Source organism: Bos grunniens, chromosome 1 (assembly GCF_055505025.1).
Source record: "Bos grunniens cultivar Pamir isolate PY7600 chromosome 1, Bosgru_T2T1.0, whole genome shotgun sequence".
NCBI lineage: Eukaryota > Metazoa > Chordata > Mammalia > Artiodactyla > Bovidae > Bos > Bos grunniens.
This window is the reverse complement of record NC_141165.1, coordinates 58,137,009-58,158,093: the sequence shown is the minus strand read 5'-3', so window position 1 is coordinate 58,158,093 and position 21,085 is coordinate 58,137,009. Positions and strand designations below refer to the sequence as shown.

Below are 21,085 nucleotides of genomic sequence, written 5' to 3'. Positions count from 1 at the left end.
TATTTGTTTGATTTGTTGAATGAAATAGGATGCAATAGATAAGAGATTTTACATAGTATCTCTTAATAAGCCATATTTTCATGAAGACTTTCCCAAGAAATGTTGCAGACTTTCACATTTGAAGTGAAGACTTGACACTGGGAGTTTAGATGATTTTGGGGGTGCTTATGTACTGCTGCATTAATTTGAAGAAGCCAGTTGCAGCCCAGCTCACCCTTTCTGAGTTGTGGGTGTGCTGCTAGATACAGGTTTTTACAAGGGGGTTACTTGAGTTCTGGATTTTCCCTCTTTGTTGGCATTACTTGAAGTGTCCATAGAGGCAGGTTTCCATGAAGAAGCTACATAACTTAAGAAAATTAAATAATGTCTTTCATGTTTGGTCCAAGCACATAGATTTTGAAAGTTTATGGATAAATTCTTAGGTTCATTAAAAAACCAGTGTGCTTTTGCATATTTTAGCCCATCCAAAGAGCATTCTTATATGCCCTTAAATCAATTTTGGGATACCAGAAACCTAATCATCTCTGTCATGCATTATTTCCTGAAGTGTCATGATGCAGTCCATCTGAAATCTGATTTCTAGATATGAATATTACTTTAAAGGGTCTATTTTTATTCATCTGATTTTAGAATAACTTCTGTTATTGTGAGTTCTTAAGTTTCTAATATATATGCATATGAAGTGTTATTCACTCAGTCATATCTGACTGTTTTGCAAACCCATGTAGCCCACCAGGTTCCTCTGTCCATGGAATTTTCCAGGCAAGAACACTGGAGTGGGTTGCCATTTCCTTCTCCAGGGGATATTCCAGATCCAGGGATAGAATCCTGCATTGCCAGTGAATTCTTTACTGTCTGAACCACCAGAGAAGTCAATATTTGCTCATAGGTACTTATTTAGGCCTTTGAGAATGTAACTTTTACATTTTTAATGGGACAGAAGGATAATTTTTCTTTTAGCTTACAAAGAGATTAGGTGTAAAAATCTGCTGGCTCAGCAGGTTATTCTGTCATCCTGGCTCACCTAGCCTTTAGAAAGAACGAAAGTGAAGCCTCTCAGTCGTGTCTGACTCTTTGCGATCCCATAGACTGTAGGTTGCTAGGCTCCTCCATCCATGGAATTTTCCAGGCAACAGTACTGGAGTGGGTTGCCATTTCCTTCTCCAGGGGATCTTTCCAACCCAGGGACTGAACCCAGGTATCCCGCATTGCAGGCAGACTCCTTACCTTCTGAGCCACAAGGGACGTCTAGCCTTTGGTTGTCTCTAATTGTCTTCTTACTGCTTTACCTTTCTTAACCTCCTCTCCCAATCCAAATTTATTGATTAGAGACTTTTTATAAGAGTAAATCTTATACTTTGGTGTCTCCCAAGGTGCCTGGAATACTGCTGGGCTATGATAGCTCTGGGCATCCAAGAGAAGAATTAGTTCAGGAAAATGAGTAGGTTTCCTCTAATAATAAGAATGATTATTAGTAGCTCGCCACTTGAAAGAATGCCAAGGAGAAGACTTGTGTGAAGACATATATCTTAAATCAGCTAATACATGTTTGAAAAAAGGCAAATCTCAGTTAAATAGTATCATGAGGGAAAGCTTGGGTATAGTTTTATCCAAAATAGGAAAGGCAGTAAAGCACCAATTCAAATCATGGTTAAAATTTCCATTTAAACAACTTCACAAACTGTATGCGTTAGCAAACTTAAAAATAGACACTTGTGTGAACTATTATAGGAAGTTTATTGTACAGTTAAAAAAAGTATAGCAATTGCCATGCAGTAGAAAAATACCTAATCAGACTGTCCTTTTTTCCTCTTGGCTTTCTGAAAGCGTCTGTATTTCAGGGCTATGATTTAACTAACGCTAATCTTAGGAGCCTATATGTATATTTATTCTGTTACCTGTCTGTTCTCTGGGATGTGTGAGTACCAGTGAGCCTAAAAATATGGAAATTCAGTTAAAAATACTGGGACTTAAAGGATAGCAGGCAAATGAGGAAGAGAATGACCTATAATCTAAATACATTCAATCATTTCACAAGTATTATTGAATCCTGCTAGATATTAGGAGTTGGGGGGTTGGAACTGAAGTGGTAGTAAGGGTTGGGGATATAGAAGAGAAGGAAAGGGAAGCAGCCAATCCCAGCCTTCATGGCGTATATAGTTCATTCATTTAGTCATTCATTTGTTCATTCGTTACCTATTCAGTGCCTGTAATTCACTGTAACAGGGATAAATCAAACCAGACATTTTTTGTCCTGTCTGAACTTATATTCTGGTGAGATGGCAAGGCAATAAATAAAGCAAAAAATACAGTAGAAAGAGTTAAAGAGTATGGAGAAAAATGAAGTGGGGGAGGACCCTAGAAGCGTTGAGGGTGAGAAGCAGGTTGCAAACTTAGGTTGTCCAGGAAAGTTGTTGGTGAGAAGGTGTCTTTTTAGTGAAGATCTGAGGGAGGTGAGGGAGATAGTCACGAGAGAAGGAGCAGTGGGGGCACCGGAAAGAGGGAGTGTGAGATGCTGAGGTGAAAGCTCGCTGGTGTGTTCAGGGAATAATGAGGCTGCTGTGGCTGGAGCAGAGGATGGACGATGGGGTGAAGCCTCATGAGGCTTTGGGCTTCATTCAAGGCGTGACAGGGAGCCACTGGAAAGTGTTGCCCCCAGGCCTGCAATACAAAGATGTAATTTGGCAAAGGGAACTAACCACAGGACAGGGTTCTTTAATAATTCAATTCACACATACACTGTCGAGCAGACTGGAGATGTGGGATTGTACTGGAAGAAGTAAAACTGGAATGGGGTGAAAAGTCAAATCTGGACTTAACTGTTTAGGGGTTAGAGGTCCTAGTGGAGTCATGGGGAGAGAGCAGAGCTTGAGGAGACCTCGAGGAAAGATCGGGACGGAGACACTGAAGGAGAGCCTTACGGGCACTGGAGTGGGGATCCTATGTAATCCTCAAAACGGTGATAATTGTCCCCCTTCTTTTGTCTTTGTACTTGTTTTATGTGGGTTGTTTTCTAGGGAGATATTTGATATTCTTTCTCAGACTTCATATGAAATGAAATGAAAGAGGGAAGGAAAGAAGGAAAAAAGATGATGTTGACTTTGTGTTAATTACTAACTTGTTCAGCAGAGGAGGGCAAGTTGGGTGGTTCCACCCCACTTCTGACTAATTAGAACCACAGTCAAAACTGTTCTTAAAGATAAATAACAATGATTTTAGGCCTAAAAATTCCAAATAAAATGAAACCTCAAAAGTATTGTGTTCTGAGAACTATGATGATTTCAGTTGATTTTCCTATTATGTCATTTGTCTTGCTATCCTAAAGATCTTCAGCCACAATTATCAAAGCATAGACTTGTTCATTTTAACTTTTGTCACCTGTAAAATGATAAAGACACTCACAAATCAGTGTTTTCACAAGTTGAACAGTGTGCCTGTCCTACCAAGACTCAGTTGTTTGTTTGTTTTTTAAATAAAGATAAAATTTTGTGTTATCATCAGGACTGAACGAAATTTCACAGAAATTCCAAAGAAACATTGCCCTCTTGGCTTAAGGTGTTAAAACGCTTAGCAGTGTTTTCTGTTTAATTTTAAAGTGTTGCTTTCTAATTCTGAATGGAAGCAGTTTACCCTAAAGTGTTATAGATGGTATGTTTTACCCTTAAGTGGATATACACGGGCTTCCCAGGTGGCTCAGAGGTAACGAATCCACCTGTAATGCAGGAGACACAGGAGATGTGGGTTCGATCCTTGGGTTGGGAAGATCCCCTGGAGAAGGAAATGGCAACCCACTCCAGTATTCTTGCCTGGGAAATCCTGTAGACAGAGGACAGCTAATGTCTTTGTGCCTTTCGAATGGAAGTCAGTTAAAATGGAAAATTGCTGTAGGAAGCTGGCGTGTTTTTAAACTCTTGAGTGTGTGTTGAGAGAGGTATGAAAACTCTTTCCATTCTTGACTGCATGGAAAATATTAAACTCCTTGTCAGTAAGCAGAGGAGATGATGAGTATTGTGGGTTTTCATCTTTTTCATATGAGTTCTTGTGATTCACATCCTGTCCTGGTCACAGTATTGGTCTGCATTAGCGATCTTGAGTGCCAAGACTGAACCATTATTTTTAAAATTATTTTTCCTGGAACCTGTTTGGTGCTTTGAGCGTATTCATTATATAAGTTTTTTGCTGCAAAAGTTCTAACAGTATGATTTCATCTTGACTGATGACCTCGACTTCAGAGTATAAATAGAAAAATAGAGATAAGTGACAAGGATTCATTAGCAATCCTCCTTCTAAGCAAAACAGTAAACCTACCTAGATAAATCACCAGCCGCAAAGCCTGGAGAATGTGTGTTAAAGAATTAAAGGTAGTGTGGGTATATGTGTGTGTTTAATTGATACAAACATTTTCTAGAAGAACTGTAAGAATACAAAGATTCCATCTGGTCTGTTTTGCTGCCCTTCAAGTTTTATTAAAATAGGCTTATAGGTTTTACTAAACTATTAGAAAGTATATTCACAACCCTCTCTCCTTTTTTAAGGGAAATTTTTTTTAAGTAACAAGAAACTGAGACCAATATTTTATTGCTGTTTCAAGTCTCTTCTCTCAATACATATGTTTATGTGTGTGTAAGTATAATTGCTTTATTATTAGACTTTAATTGTAGGGTTGAAAGAGCTCAGGGAATCACCTGATTCATTTTCTGGCACTTTTAAGCTATCACAGACAGATGAAAAAATATTTTAGTATTTTCTAGCATTTGCTCTGTGCCCTGCAGTGTTTGAAGCAGTTGATGTAAATTAACTCATTTAGCCCTGACATCCACCCAAAGGGATGGGCACTGTTGTTATTCCCATGTGCCATGTAAGGAAACTGAAGTGCAAAGAAGTTCAGCATCTTGTCCTGTAAGGACTGGATCATGAACTTGAACCCAGACACCAGAGTGTGTGCTTTTGATCGTTACATTACCACCTTCCTATTCTCTCTTTCTACTGGAAGTTCCATTTTTAAGGGTTAATTTTTACTCTCACTTTCCTTTACCTAACATGGTTTTCTCAGCCTGTAATGTTCCTTTTGTTTTCCTTTTTCTGAGCACTTCTCCAATCTTCTGTCAGTCACTACTGTTCCATTCTCTCACCTTCCTCCTCAGTGATATTCTGCAACTCTCAAACCATTTCTGAATTCTTAGGTTATGTATCAGGACTAGAAGCTGGCGCTTTAATAATGGCTTGACCAATTCTGAGTAAGTTAATATTAATAGTACAGTTACATCATGGTTTCTACACATACCCTGTATTCTGTTTACCACATCTTTTTTCTGCTGCAATTTGCAAAAACACATTTTTCTTTTCTTAGGTTTTGCTATGAATGATGCCATTTTATGCATTCATGATCATGCCTCAGATTTCCCAAGACCTTTGATTGTGGACTGTAATCCACAGATATATTCGCCTCTTTGTGGACATTGTATAGCATCTCTTCAGGTTATTTATGAAAGTTTCTAATTTTCATGTATCCTAGAATCTTCTAGCTGTTGAGACAAGCTAGAATTTACACATCAAATGTGTAAATTCCCATTCTGCACATAATTGTCAGACAGCTGTGTGATTAAGTTTGGTCGATGAGTACTTTGTACCGGCTGTTTGCATGTTATCCTCCTGACTGAATCGCAGGCAAGAGAGTAAAGCACAGAACCATGTCGCCCCCGCCCCCCAGTTCTCCTCATCCTATCCACAACTCCCTTGGACCCTCCACGCCAATGAAGATGCATTCCTGCAGATGCAGATGTGTTTTCTGCTTCCTAAACCAAAGATAAGCATTACATGATGACCAAGTACCACATAATGTTGAGTGATGCTGCTGTATTTTATTGTCAAGAATTTCACAGGATTATAATTTGTAAATGCAGCGTTTTCCCCACATTCTTACCTTCCCATGGTAATAGTTAATATTTAGAGTCTGAGGTGTCTGGGGATGATGATTAACAGTTCCCTCACAGATGTTTTCTTGACTGTGCTGCTGCTGCTGGGTTTTTTGTTGTTTTTATCTTGGGTGTTGCTAGCCTGCATTGTCTCCCCCTAGAGGTCCTGACCTCCATTCGGGAGCCCCTGCACTCAGGACCCCTGCTGCCACTTGGCTTCCTTTAGAGCACGATCTTGACTACATTGCCTGTTCACCTTTCTTTGAAAGTGATGCACATGCTTGCTGAAGTTGTCCATGATACGTCCCGTTAGTGCACTCATTTAGCATAATAAAGGTATACTTAAGCCCCATTACCTGGCATGTTTATGTTCCTGTGAGCCACTGCCCAGACTGTGGGGACTTTGGCCAGTGGATTGGAGATGAGGGCGTGTTTTTTCTACCAGCTGGGAGCTTAGATGTTCTCATGGCATCCTGTTCTCACCTGTGTATATCATGACAACATTTTAATTTATGTTTCCCTGTAGGCTTCCCCCACCTGACTGAAAATTTCAGAGACTATGAGCACACAGTTCTGGGCTTGGCTTGGTGAGGTTCCACAGCGCTAATCTTTGTTTTCTGTGCCTCGTTCCAAATGTCATTCAAGATGGTAGCATTAGTACCAATCCAAGGAAACTCTTGGTTTTAATAGACTTTTAGAAATTGGCCAAGAAATGTATATACTGTACACCTGTATGTTTGAAAAACAATGTACTTTCTCAGCAGTGGACTTGGAACCAGCCTTTTGGAAAACAGCCGCCTTTGGCCCAGTCCCATCACTCTGCACTTTGTCCCTGTGCTGTCCTTCAGGAGCGCCTTTCTCCTGCGGCGCCCCCACCCACCTGATTGTTCTTCACTCTCAAAGCCAGCCAGGAGTCTTCCCTCACTCCTCTTCCTTCCAGAGCTCACCCCCCTCTTTCACTGGGCTTAAATATACTTTTATTATGCCAAATGCAGTTAGCTCTGATTATTTAAAATTACTGAATCTATCTCCTGTGTTAGACTAGAGCTTCTTGAGGCCAAGGCCCATATCTATTCACTTTGCGTTTCTACTCGTATCCCAGTGCTGGGTAAAGTGGAGTTGGATGAGATCCCTTTATACTAACAGCACTGGAGGAGAGGGAAGGATCATGTGGTGAAGAAAATAGGGACCCAAGTGGAGAAAGGAAATGGGGCAGGGAGTTATTTGGGTGACTCTTGGGAGCTGAGACGAGAGGGAAGATGAGTTTGGGGCAGGCCAGAGGAGACAACACCAGGCCAGTCTGGGTGGTGGCAGGCATTTTAACACTCGTGGACTGAGATGTAGAGGAGTAGGGGCTGTGGGAGTCGTAGATGGAGCCCTGGCAATAGCAGTTTTACGTGGGAGGCAAGATGCGAGATGCAGTGTTGGGAGAAGGAGTAGGACCTTGGAGATGATGGCCATATTGGAAGAAGGACAGCCATAGCTGGCACCTGGCAGGGGGTGGGGGACGGGCAGTGGGGAAAGGTGGGGAGGAGGTTCATGGAGGGGATTGCTGTGACCGTGGCAACTTTGGGTGGCCAGCAGTTTGGGGCAGTTGTACACACTTTGCCAACAAAGGTCCATCTAGTTGAAGCTATGGTTTTTCCAGTAGTCAGGTATGGGCGTGAGAGTTGGACTATAAAGAAAACGGAGCACCGAAGAATTGATGCTTTTGAACTGTGGTGTTGGAGATGACTCTTGAGAGTTCCTTGGACTACAAGGAAGTCAAACCAGTCAATCCTAAAGGAAATCAGTCCTGAATATTCATCAAAAGGACTGATGCTGAAGCTCCAATACTTTGGCCACCTGATGCAAAGAACTGACTCATTGGAAAAGACCCTGATACTGGGAAAGATTGAAGGCGAGAGGAGAAGGGGATGACAGAGGATGAGATGGTTGGATGGCATCACCTACTTGATGGGCATGAGTTTGGGTGGACTCCAGGATTTGAAGATGGACAGGGAAGCCTGGTGTGCTGTGGTTCATGGGATCACAAAGAGTCAGACACGACTCAGTGACTGAACCGACACACTGAAGGGTCAGTCAGTGATTGAAGATTGAATTGTATCTTAGGTAGCTGTGAGGAGCTGGAGGTGGTAAAAAGAACCCAGTGGCAAGCTTGACTGAGCCTGCCAGGGAGTGAGGTCATCTGTGACCATAATGCTGAGCAAACAGGATTAAAGGGCACATCAGAAACTTGCTTTATCCTCTTCTCCTCTCCCCTGTTCCAACCACTACCCTGTGGGCTTGAGTTGTCTGTCCCTGCATGAAATCTAACACAGACTTCACTATACTTTGTATCAGCTTCTCTCAGATTAAAAAAAATATTTTTTTTTCTCAATAACTTTTATCGATAAATACAGTCTTGGTTTAGTAATATCTGGCCTAGTCCAGTATAATAATACTTTTTTTTTTCATTAAAGGTAAAACCTCTCTTGCAGCTCCTGTTTCCTGGAGATGTGCAGCCTGTAGTGAGGGAGGAAGTACCCAGGGGCTTCTCTCTGTTTTTCCCCTAAATCATTATCACTCCCTGCTCCCCTCACCAGATAACTCCCACTTCTTCAGAATAGACGGTGGAGGTGGGCTTGGTAAAGTGCAGGAAGGTCCTGTGGCATGACATCAGCTTGCCTAGGGTTTCCTGCCATGGCAGATGTCAATCCTGTGGGCTTCCCAGGTGGCTCAGCGGTAAAGAACCTGCCTGCCCAGCCAGAGATGCAAGTTCAAGCCCAGGTCGGGAAGATCCCCTGGAGTAGGAAATGGCAACCCACTCGTTTTCTTGCCTGAAAAATTCCATGGACAGAAGAGCCTGGCAGACTATAGTCCACAGTGTAGCAGAGTCAGACACAGCTGAACATGCAGGCATGGCACAGGTTATAGGCTCTTCAGTGGGGACAGTCTCCCTCCTTCGTCTCTGTGGCCCTCTCGCCTATATTTTCTCTGACATGGGGAATACACCTCCTTTTTCAGCAAACCTTAGTATGCTGTTGAGTTTTCCACACACACCCTCTGCTCAGCTCATTCAGCTGCTGTTCTGTGCTCAGTCCTGTCCAACTCAGTGACGCAGTGGTCTATGGCCCACCAGCCTCCTCTGTCCCTGGAATTTTCCAGACAAAAATACTAGAGCGGGTGCCATTTCCTACTCCAGGGGATCTTCCCAACCCAGGAGTGGAATCCGTGTCAGGCAGCTCTAATGCACTGTCAGCTCACGTTGACTTGGCAGCACTTATGGGATCTCTGGGTGTAAATATTCTCCTAGTGCCTGAAAGTGAGGTGGGAGCTGGACACACAGATGGGGGTAAATGCCGTGCCGATGGTGGCTGAAGTGTGGAGAGTGGACACGCTCGTCCAGCGGGAGACAGGGAACCCCACAGAGACTCACATTCCAGAAGCAGGAGAACAAGGAACTGGACAAGAAGGTGGAAGCCTCTTGCACAGTGTTGTTTCTACAGAGGGGCAGACCGTATAGGAGTCAGCTGAGTACTACGTCTATTATTGTTTCCATCTTTTACCCAGGTTAAAGGTGTGCATTTTCATTTTAATTGTGAAAGGACTCTAAACTATCTTCTTCCTGTTTTGAAAATTGATGTTGATTTTACTTTAGAATTTCTGATTTATTGAAGATAAGTTTTCAACGTTTTTTTTTTTTTCCAGTTGTGTATGAACACAGATCAAGATTGGAGAAATCCTTGCAAAAGGAAAGACTTGAACATAAGAAAGCAAAGGAAGGTAAATAAATAATGTAATTCGTGTTTTACTTTTTTTATGCTCTTCTTTGAAGTATTATGTATTTGCTTTACTGTTTTTTTGCTTAGAAATTCTTCAAATCTCCCGAAGTCCGTCAAGCAATATGCTATACATTGTGCAAGAAAATAATTCCTGCTTAAGATTGGATTTAGAATTTTTCATTTAGTTTGTGCCTCTTTGGGGTCATTCATATATTAGTTATATGCATTACTTCAGAAATAGCACACAGTTTTTCATTTGAATATCGTATATCTATTAACATCTGTTAACAGACATCTGGGAAAGTAATACCATGCAGTCCAGAATATGACAAACTTTATGTATACATATATATATGTATATATGCATTTATAGCATAATCGATTTCAATCTCATTGCATGACATCTTTTAAGTTATAGACCTGTTTTTCTCTTGTGCTAAAGACTTTATTGGCATAGCCAATTGGTTTGTTTTGAAAAATAAACATTTAGCACAGGTGTCAAATAAAAATCAACGCTGTTGATTTTTATCAGAATTTTTCTATAAAGCATGGACTTTGTATAGCTTGTGATTTGGAGTTACCTGCATTCTTATTTTCATTTATTCAACTTTTTGGTTAAATATTAGATTGAAGTGGTGTTTTGTCTGATTACTTTGGTATGGGGTAGAAGAAGGGAGAACAGAGGAGGACAGTGTGAGCTGGAATGTTTTACTGGGAAGTTTTAAGATTATTAAAATGCTCTGATAGGGTTTGGATTTTCCTTGTCTTCAAATGCAGAGTGATTTTGTAGAGCCATCTAGTGGATAATAAAGCTTTAAGAGCATTAAAGATGGTTTCCATGGCTTGAGTTCCTTTTCAGGTCCTGAATGATTTTAGTGTGCCATCTAGTGGCTGGCCATAAATCATCTCTGTCCTTAGGTGCACTGCATGGTTTTGGTTTTTTTCTCCTTCATTTCAAGGCGAGTTCATCACCAAGTCCACACTCTAAATGCACTTTTAGTCAGTTGACTATAGTGTGTATTTTGTTGATGCAAGATTCCCAACTTTAAGGTATGGAGGAAAACTTTTCAAGCATTAAAAGACAAAATAAAGTATATCATTAAGTAGATTGTTTAGGTCTGAGTAAAATGTGCCCTTGTTTTTTTAGATGTTTAAAAATGCCACAGTGAATTAACTTATACTAATAGAGTTAATTAATGTAATTATGTTCTCCATTTTGTATTTTCTAGATTTTCTGGTTTATAAATTAGAAGCACAAGAAACACTGAATAAGGGAAGGGTAAGTTGTTTTTTTCTCCCTTAGTTTTTTATTTCACAAAACTTGACAGGGGGGGAAATAAAGTCTCCAAACATTTTACTCTGTTGATCATTAGGACTGAAATACATCTCCCTCCATCCTTTCCTTCCTTCCTTCCCCAAAAAAATTCTAAGAGGAAGACCTTAAAAATTGTTCCTTTAAAACCTACCTTCCTTTGCTTATCACATTATTGGCAATAGTGATAAATTGAAAATATCTTTAATATTCACAATAAAGAGATTCCTTTATTTATTCATCCGTAGTCTCTCTTTTCTATAGAATGTGATATTTAGTTTGATTTGCCTTTGCACCATGTTACTGTCACTTGCAGAGACATTACTGTGTAATGTCTAACACAATACCTGGTCTAGAGTTCACATGTTCAAATGTTCAAAAACATCTGTAAAATGAATAGATAAATAAATGATATTGACATTTTTAAAAAGTTTTTAAGTCCAAATTAACTAGGGAAAAACACTTTTTTCTCTTACTCTAAGAAAAACATATAAGTATTGGTTGACAAAAGCATTGGTGTTGTGGGGCATTAAAACTAAGAAGAGTCGGTTCCTTGAATAACTAGGAGGTTACTGGCTTTTCACTCTTATCTTGCATTTTTAAAACCTAGTCAAAATCGTGTGTGTTCTGTTGTGCATTTTGTCATGTAATATATTACAAATTAAAGTGGTAAAGTGATAAAAATAAAGTGTTAAAGCAAAAATGTGGTCCGTTTTAGAAGTTGCAAGAACATGAAAGAAATAAATGAAGCTGTGCTTATACTGCCGATGGTGTAAAGTAAGAGGCGGGGCACGTAAGATAGAAAAACACAGCAGCCTGGGGAGAGAAAACTGGCAGGTGTGGTTTGTACACTGACCCACTGTGGCTGCCCAGGACTGGACATGTGTGAGCTCCAAATGTGAAGATGCTCCACTGGTACATAAGAACACACTGCTGGAGCACGGAGTTCAGCTGGACACTAAAGCTCAGGGTTCTGTCCTGGCTCTGCTACTAAAGGAGATATTTGCCCTAGGCCTGTTCCTTAGCCTTTCTGTTTCTCTCTGTGAGCTGGCGCTGTAGTAAAGAATTTGCCTGCAATACAGGAGATGCAAGAGACGTGGATTCAATCCCTGGGTGGGGAAGATCTCCTGGAGGAAGAAATGGCAACCCACTCCAGTGTTCTTGCCCTAAAAATTCCACGGACAGAGGAGCCTGGAGGGCTGTAGTCACTGGGATCACAGAGTCAGACATGACTGAGTACACACACACAGTCAGACATGACTGAGTATACACACGCACGCACAATGTATGTAGAATTTCTTACCCATGGAAACTCAAGGAAGAAAAGTGCCTTTTCTCTCCCTTTCTGGAACCCATTCTAAGCTTGTAAGGCCTGGTCTCTGCTGGTTTCTCTCCTGTTCCCCTTGGAGCACCAGGCACAAGGTACCAGCCATATGCGGTGCTGTGTCTCAGGACAAGCTCTCCTCTGCCTCTGGCCTCAGTTTTTCTTCTGAATATGAGAGTGGAAGTAAATCACCTCCAAGAGCCCTTTCAAACTGTGGTTTTATAATTCCATGCCCTGCTTTTTCACCATTAAAGTCTAGCAAACTTAGAGGAATGTAAAACTTCATTTCTACTATGAAGTAAAGAGAGGACCTCAGAAGCATCCTGGCTCCAGCTTAGAATTCATTTTTACTTACACATGTGAACAAGTGAAAACCTTTCATTAAGAGTTTTAAGTTCTGTTTAACAAAAGAGCCAAATGTGTTATCTTTTTGTTAATTATTTGCTTTTCAATTTACAGCAAGATTCTAATAGCAGGTACAGTGCATTGAATGTCCAACATCAGATGCTGAAGGTGAGTAATTTAGACATATTCTTCATGAATGAATGAAGGGGTTAACTAAGTAACTTATGTGATTAAGGAAAGTTTACAGAAAATTGATTTGTACCATGATATGGTATAATAAAGTCATTTTTGGCTAAAGGTGATATATAATTATAATGCTCCATTATGTTTATCACCTGATTACAAAGGACATATTTAACTCATTATTCATTTTCTTATAAATCAGGGTCTCTGGTCACTTAATTTTTGAGTTTGTTCTTTGTCCTTTAAGGATTTTCGTTTGTTTTTATCTAATTTCTCAGAGTGGTTTTTCTTGAAATTTTTTTTTTTTTTTTGTAATCTTAGACACAGTGGAGGCAGTAGAAGTATTAGAATGCTGTCTTCCTGTTACTAATGTGTCATAAGTGGCCCACTTACACAGGAGCACAATTGATATTTAAAGATATTCCTTCCTTGGTTCTTGGATAAAACTCATTGTTGTGTGTCAGGAAGACTGAAGAAAAGAGAGAGAGAGATGCACTGTTTGTGTCAGGCCAGAAGAGATGAGCAGCGGCTATTATGCCAGCCACACAGCAGGAACTCTCTGCCGTTGTCTCCAACAACCAGTGCCCAGCTTTTTGTTTGGTGTTCTTTGCTCCTGTATCAGTAGGGTGTATGCCTTTTATTGAAACCAGAATCTTTACTATTCTCAGGAAAGCAATACATGAATTAAAGTAGACCACCCATTCACATTAAGCATTTGGAGACTATGGAATTTATCTAGGTTGTGATTACAGTATTATAATCTTGAGTAGTATAAGAATCATTTTTACAAATAATCGATTTCTTTTACATCCCCCAAAGGGAAAAAAGTCTTTTTTTCCCCTTCTTTAAACTGGGTTACCAGAAAGGCTGATAATCAAAGAAGGGAAATAAAAAACATTGCTGGGAAAACATCAGATTGAAAGGCAGTCTAGAGGCTCCATGGAGGAGTAATTTTTCCATTAGCTTTACCTAGTTTCCACAGTAACTTGAGTCCCTGGGAATTTCCCCAGATCCCTTCCTTTTCCATCACTCTTGTAAACTTCCAACTTCTTGTTGTTCACATTAATGTTAAAAATTAAGGGAAAAATTATTTTTGGCCACGATCCCAAACTATTCATTTGAAATGGAAAGGAAATGGAAAAGAGCTGCACAGATTTAAAGCAGTCAGGAAAATGAAGCCTACTTCATCTGTGCTTACTTTCTTACAAGAGAAAGGCTGTGCTATCGAGAGACAGACTGATTTAGAGAATGCGTTAGTGCAAATTCTCTGTGCCCAACGCACAGTGAGGCCAAACAAACCAAACCATCAAAGTTTGGAGCAGAGCAAGGTTTATTGCAGAGCCATGAAAGAGATTGGTAGCTCATGCCCTAAAAAGCCCCCAGGCTCCCCCAAGGGTTTGGCAGAGCATTTTTAAAAGCCAGGTAAGGGAGGGGGGTTGCAGGGTCTGTGATCAGCTTTTGTACAAGTGTCTGATTGGTTGACGGTGAGGTAGCAGGGTGGTGTCACAGGAGTTAGCATTGTCAGTCCTTAGGCTCCAGGAGGCCTGAGGCTGTATGCTCAGAGTCATCAAGCAGTTAACATCTTCCATTTGGAAGGCAGGGGGATGGTTTCACATCTACAAAACAACTCAGGAAATGGGCATCAAATACTGTTATCTAGGTACTTCAGAGAGGAGCTAAAGCAGAGGATACAGGTTAGGCCTGTCCCAGGAAAGCCCCATGGGGTCCTGCTCAGTTACAAATGTATATCCCTGCTCAAATTTTCATCTTTGCAGAGTCAACACGAGGAGCTAAAGAAGCAACACAGCGACTTGGAAGAGGAACACCGCAGACAAGGAGAAGACTTCAGTAGGACATTTAATGACCACAAGCAGAGATACCTGCAGCTGCAGCAGGAGAAAGAACAAGAGCTTTCTAAGCTAAAAGGTATTTGGAAACCTAATGAGCCAGTGTGCATGGAAATGAATACTCATATTAATGTTTGAATGGAACAATAGGCTTTTGTTTGCTTGGTGATTTATTTACATCACATGTAGTGTTTTACCAGCTACTTCTTTATGATATTTCACACTGATCTCTCTGGTTTGTTTAGGGAAACAGTAAAGAATACTTCGTGTTTCCCAATGGGATATATTGGTCTTGTTGGGCAAGACAGTTCTTTTTGTGCATTGTGAGACATTTAGCACCTCTGACCCCACCCACAGAATGCCACTAGTGCTCCCCAGTCACGGTGATAGGTTTCCAGATCTCCACTGGGGCACAAAGACTCTGTTGATCACTTATGGTCACTTCAAAAAGTTCAGGCTCTGAAGTCTGCCTGCCCTGGTGAATCAATGACTAGTTTTATGACCATTGGCAAGTTGTATAAATCTCCACAGACTCAATTGTCCTCATCTGTAAAAGTGGGATATTCATTAAAAGTATTAACCTTATAGAGTTGGTATGAGGATTAAATTATGCAAAGCACCTAATACAATTACTGGTACATGGTAAACCTTCAATATATGCTAACCACCATAAATATCAGTATCAGGTATTTTCATAGTAATATGAAATGAAATACATAACTTCTGAGTACATATGAGTTCTGAAAAAGGGCAACAGCATATTCTACAGTCACCTATTCGGTCCTGAATAAGTTTGAAGTGTGAGATTTGGTTTAAAAAGGTACATGGTGCTTACATAAACAAAGATGAAATCAGAGTAAGGTCTTCTATAATCTAGTTAATTGTACTGTGCCTAACAATTTCCTGGTTTTATGTAAAACGTCGTCATAGAAATCTGCTGTGTGATAGATCTTTTGGACTTTCTGTACTTTTCTTTTGCTATGCTTTGTCTCTCAGTATTCCAAAATAATAGGTTAATAATGGTATTCCAAAATAATAGGAATACATTGTAAGTATTTTCTAGGTGCCAGACCTTGGCATACTTCACATAATTTAGTTCATTTAATTTTAGTGAGAGGCTTAAAAGGCATGTTATCTTATGGCTACTCTATATTTACGCCTTTCTTTGAAACTCAGTCCACGTGTAGTAAAATTTTATCAAGAAATCAGAACTGTGGAAAATAGGAGGACACTGGTATGTGAGTTCTGCATACTCAGACAATTCAAGCCTGATGGCTGGTCTGAACATCCTGGGATCCAGAACAAAAGGAGAAGTACAGTCAGTTCTGGGACTCTTGTCATCAGAAGAGAGAATCTCCCAATATCTTGAAGGGTGAGAGAGAGACTGAGACAGAAACACGGAGAGAGAGAGCGAGCAGTATTTTTGGTACCAGTTAATATTTGGAAGCAAGGTCTGATGCTGTAAAGAGCAATATTGCATAGGAACCTGGAATGTTAGGTCCATGAATCAAGGCAAATTGGAAGTGGTCAAACAGGAGATGGCAAGAGTGAATGTCGACATTCTAGGAATCAGTGAACTCAAATGGACTGGAATGGGTGAATTTAACTCAAGATGACCATTATATCTACTACTGTGGGCAGGAATCCCTTAGAAGAAATGGAGTAGCCATCCTGGTCAACAGGAACGTCTGAAGTGCAGTACTTGGATGCAATCTCAAAAACGACAGAATGATCTCTGTTTGTTTCCAAGGCAAACCACTCAATATCACAGTAATCCAAATCTATGCCCCAAACAATAACGCTGAAGAAGCTGAAGTTGAATGGTTCTATGAAGACCTACAAGACGTTCTAGACAACACCCCAAAAAGATGTCCTTTTCATTATAGGGAACTGGAATGCAAAAGTAGGAAGCCAAGAAATACCTGGAATAACAGGCAAATTTGGCCTTGGAATAAGGAATGAAGCTGGGCAAAGGCTAATAGAGTTTGGCCAAGAGAACACACTGGTCATAGCAAACACCTTCTTCCAAAATATAGGAGAAGACTCTACACATGGACATCACCAGATGGTCAACACTGAAATCAGATTGATTATATTCTTGCAGCCAAAGATGGAGAAGCTCTATACAGTCAGCAAAAACAAGACTGGGAGCTGACTGTGGCTCAGATCATGAACTCCTTATTGCCAAATTCAGACTGAAATTGAAGAAAGTAGGGAAAACCACTAGACCATTCAGGTATGACCTAAATCAAATCCCTTATGATTATACAGTGGAAGTGAGAAATAGATTTAAGGGACTAGATCTGATAGATAGATTGCCTGATGAACTATGGATGGAGCTTCGTAACATTGTACAGGAGACAGGGATCAAGACCATCCCCATGGAAAAGAAATTCAAAAAAGCAAAATGGCTGTCTGGGAGGCCTTACAAATAGCTGTCAAAAGAAGAAAAGCGAAAAGCAAAGGAGAAAAGGAAATGTATAAGCATCTGAATGCAGAGTTCCAAAGAATAGCAAGAAGAGATAAGAAAGCCTTCCTTAGCGATCAGTGCAAAGAAATAGAGGAAAACAACAGAATGGGAGAGACTAGAGATCTCTTCAAGAAAATTAGAGGTACCAAGGGGACATTTCATGTAAAGATGGGCTCAATAAAGGACAGAAATGGTATGGACCTAACAGAAGCAGAAGATATTAAGAAGAGGTGGCAAGAATACACAGAAGAACTGTACAAAAAAGATCTTCACGACCCAAATAATCACGATGGTGTGATCACTCACCTAGAGCCAGACATCCTGGAATGTGAAGTCAAGTGGGCCTTAGAAAGCATCACTACGAACAAAGCTAATGGAGGTGATGGAATTCCAGTTGAGCTATTTGAAATCCTGAAAGGTGATGCTGTGAAAGTGCTGCATTCAATATGCCAGCAAATTTGGAAAACTCAGCAGTGGCCACAGGACTGGAAAAGGTCAGTTTTCATTCCAATCCCAAATAAAGGCAATGCCAAAGAATGCTCAAACTACCGCACAGTTGCACTCATCTCACACACTAGGAAAGTAATGCTCAAAATTCTCCAAGCCAGGCTTCAGCAATATGTGAACCGTGAACTTCTAGATGTTCAAGCTGGTTTTCAAAAAGGCAGAGGAACCAGAGATCATATTGCAAACATCCGCTGGATCATGGAAAAAGCAAGAGAGTTCCAGAAAAACATCTATTTCTGCTTTATTGACTATGCCAAAGCCTTTGACTGTGTGGATCACAATAAACTGTGAAAAATTCTGAAAGAGATGAGAATACCAGACCACCTGACCTGCCTCTTGAGAAACCTATATGCAGGTCAGGAAGCAACAGTTAGAACTGGACATGGAACAACAGACTGGTTCCAAATAGGAAAAGGAATACATCAAGGTTGTATATTGTCACCCTGCTTATTTAACTTCTATGTAGAGTACATCATGAGAAACGCTGGACTGGAAGAAGCACAAGCTGGAATCAAGATTGCTGGGAGAAATATCAATGACTTCAGATATGCAGATGACACTACCCTTATGGCAGAAAGTGAAGAGGAACTAAAAAGCCTCTGTGAAAGAGGAGAGTGAAAAAGTTGGCTTAAAGCTCAACATTCAGAAAACGAAGATCATGGCATCTGGTCCCATCACTTCATGGGAAATAGATGGGGAAACAGTGGAAACAGTGTCAGACTTTATTTTTTTGGGCTCCAAAATCACTGCAGATGGTGATTGCAGCCATGAAATTAAAAGACACTTACTCCTTGGAAGAAAAGTTATGACCAACGTAGACAGCATATTGAAAAGCAGAGACATTACTTTGCCAACGAAGGTCCGTCTAGTCAAGGCTATGGTTTTTCCTGTGGTCATGTATGGATGTGAGAGTTGGACTGTGAAGAAAGCTGAGTGCCGAATAATTCATGCTTTTGACCTGTGGTGTTGGAGAAGACTCTTGAGAGTCCCTTGGACTGCAAGGAGATCCAACCAGTCCACCCTAAAGGAGATCAGTCCCGGGTGTTCTTTGGAAGGAGTGATGCTAAAGCTGAAACTCCAGTACTTTGGCCACCTCATGCGAAGAGTTGACTCATTGGAAAAGACTCTGATGCTGGGAGGGATTGGGGGCAGGAGGAGAAGGGGACGACAGAGGATGACATGGCTGGATGGCATCACTGACTCGACGGACCTGAGTCTGAGTGAGCTCCGGGAGTTGGTGATGGACAGAGAGGCCTGGTGTGCTGCGATTCATGGGGTCGCAAAGAGTCGGACACAACTGAGCGACTGAACTGAACTGAATATTTGGAAGACATCTCATAGAAATTTTAAACAACTTAATATGGCAGTGCCTTTGATGACACTTCTAAGTGATTTTCACATCGGCAGTTTTGTTTGATCATGGTCCCTGACAGTAAATTGTGATAGACGAGGCTCTGTCATGGCAAACCATGTTGTGTGTAGTCCAAGTGATCTTTGGTAGATTAATGTGACATGAGGAGGGAGTTTAGAATTTAGAATATGGATAACGAGTTGATACCATGTAAGCTTAGATGATTCTCATCATTATGGTTATAAGAAGAGCTGACACTCAATAAATGTTTGCCATGTGTCAGTACTGGGTGAAACTCTTCATGCAGGTATCTTCTTTAAGCCTTATAACAACCTGGCAGGTAGGCATTATATTTAACCCAGTTCAACAAATGAAGAAATTGAGGCCTGCAAAAGTTAAGTAACTTATGGTCACACAGCAAAGGCACAGGAGACACTGTCCTTAAGGTTATAAACTGAATTCCTTTAAAAGTCAGCCGTGTATTTCAACTGCATGTGTGCGTGTGTAGACTGAAGGCCCATCCAGCCTGTTACACACTTGGGGTCCTCTTGGATTGCTGCTGGTGTTCCGTTTGACGTTTGAGAAAATCTGCTGTTATAAATAGGTGGACAACCACTAGCGACATTCTCACCTTCTTCTTGATCTCTTTCCAAATGTGTCATAAAGCCAGTGCCCAGGGATCAAGCAGGGACTCTTAACGGAGTGAAAGCGGGCAGAGAATATGACGCGGCGTGGTGACCGGCAGTTTTCTGCAGTGCTCACGGCCACCCTGGAGACAGTAAAGTTTTGCCTGCAGGGAGTGGCTGCCACTCTGGGGACAGTTTGCCCAGCACCGTGCCGGCCCACACCTGCTGCTGTCCCAGCATCGTTCTAAAACAGCACCCCTTTCACTGTCAACAATATCTCCCATTGGAAAATGAATCATATGGTCACCCAGCTGCCATTTAACTTCTGCTGAGAATTGGCCTGATGTTGCCAGAATCTTACGAGACCCAGCTTCTTGATTTTTACTTGGTGACAGCCCTTCAAATGTGGAAGACACTGTATGTTGGCTAACACCTGCAGGGGCCAAAAAAAAAAAGTCTGTGTGTTGGCCCAGGGGCTACCAGTTCATAACAGATAATCTCCAGATACAGAAAATGTGGGGAAATTACCAAGAGGCTGTTCCGCGAATTGTAGGGCTTGTGGCTGGGGAGGTTTTAAGACTTCACTGTGATCACTGCAGTCTCACATTGTAACTGTGCAAAGAATTGTCCAGTAGCTATTGGAGGAAGAGTTTAGACCAGTCAAGAACTCGATTGTGGGAGAAAGAAAATACATTTAGAATTTTTGAGCAGATGAGATGTCTGTCTCTTGTTTCTTGAGTTGCTTTTGTAACTGAAATCCCTTTGAAGGACTGTGGAAATTATTCATGGCTAAGAGAGAGGCAGTTTGTGCTTTTTGATAGCTTTATTTTTAATTTATGGTGAGACTAAAATCTTAGATGACCCCTACCCATTACATTTCATTCCTAGGGGTTTGCTTATTAACAAAAATATTTCATTTTTAGCTCAGGAGTAATTAAAAATCCTTAACTTCTGTGCCAGATAGCTTGTTTAAGCATATTTAAACCACTGAGCCAGATTGTATTGGGTTGTCCAACTGAATCTGTGCCACATCCCAAAATGGTGCTAAGTTTTGTTGATTTGGAGTATTGTACTGTCAAAGTTCAAAACGATCTTTGAAAAAGTTATGTGAGGCTTTAGATAGGAAAATAATAGAATCAAGAGCCTGAAAGGCCCAGGGCTTTATGCATGATTTTCCTTTTTCTAAAATAGAAACCGTGTACAATCTGAGAGAAGAGAACAGACAGCTGAGGAGAGCGCATCAGGACATGCACACACAGCTGCAAGATGTCAAGGTAAAACAGCAACAACAACAACCTAAAAACCCCAGCATTTGATTGATTTGTGTTTGCCTGCTTTACTTTGTAGTGACTTAAAAGTCGTTCACTACTTGACCTGCTTTACAATCCACACTGTTATTTTGGGCTTTTGTGGAAAGTGAACCTGCCCATTACTTCTTGTG

At 40.8% G+C, this 21,085-nt stretch overlaps 1 protein-coding gene across 4 annotated transcripts in view; it reads left to right on the top strand.

The window, feature by feature from the left end:
• The window catches only part of GOLIM4 (golgi integral membrane protein 4), an 84,117-nt gene that overhangs the window by 36,354 nt on the left and 26,678 nt on the right, over positions 1-21,085 (top strand). For all 4 annotated transcript variants that reach the window (XM_086318307.1, XM_086318299.1, XM_086318290.1 and 1 more), the window contains exons 2-6: positions 9,606-9,680; positions 10,909-10,958; positions 12,775-12,828; positions 14,619-14,769; positions 20,836-20,918. In XM_086318307.1, the coding sequence (XP_086174433.1) occupies positions 9,606-9,680; positions 10,909-10,958; positions 12,775-12,828; positions 14,619-14,769; positions 20,836-20,918 (413 nt within the window). The remainder of the gene's footprint in view (positions 1-9,605; positions 9,681-10,908; positions 10,959-12,774; positions 12,829-14,618; positions 14,770-20,835; positions 20,919-21,085) is intronic.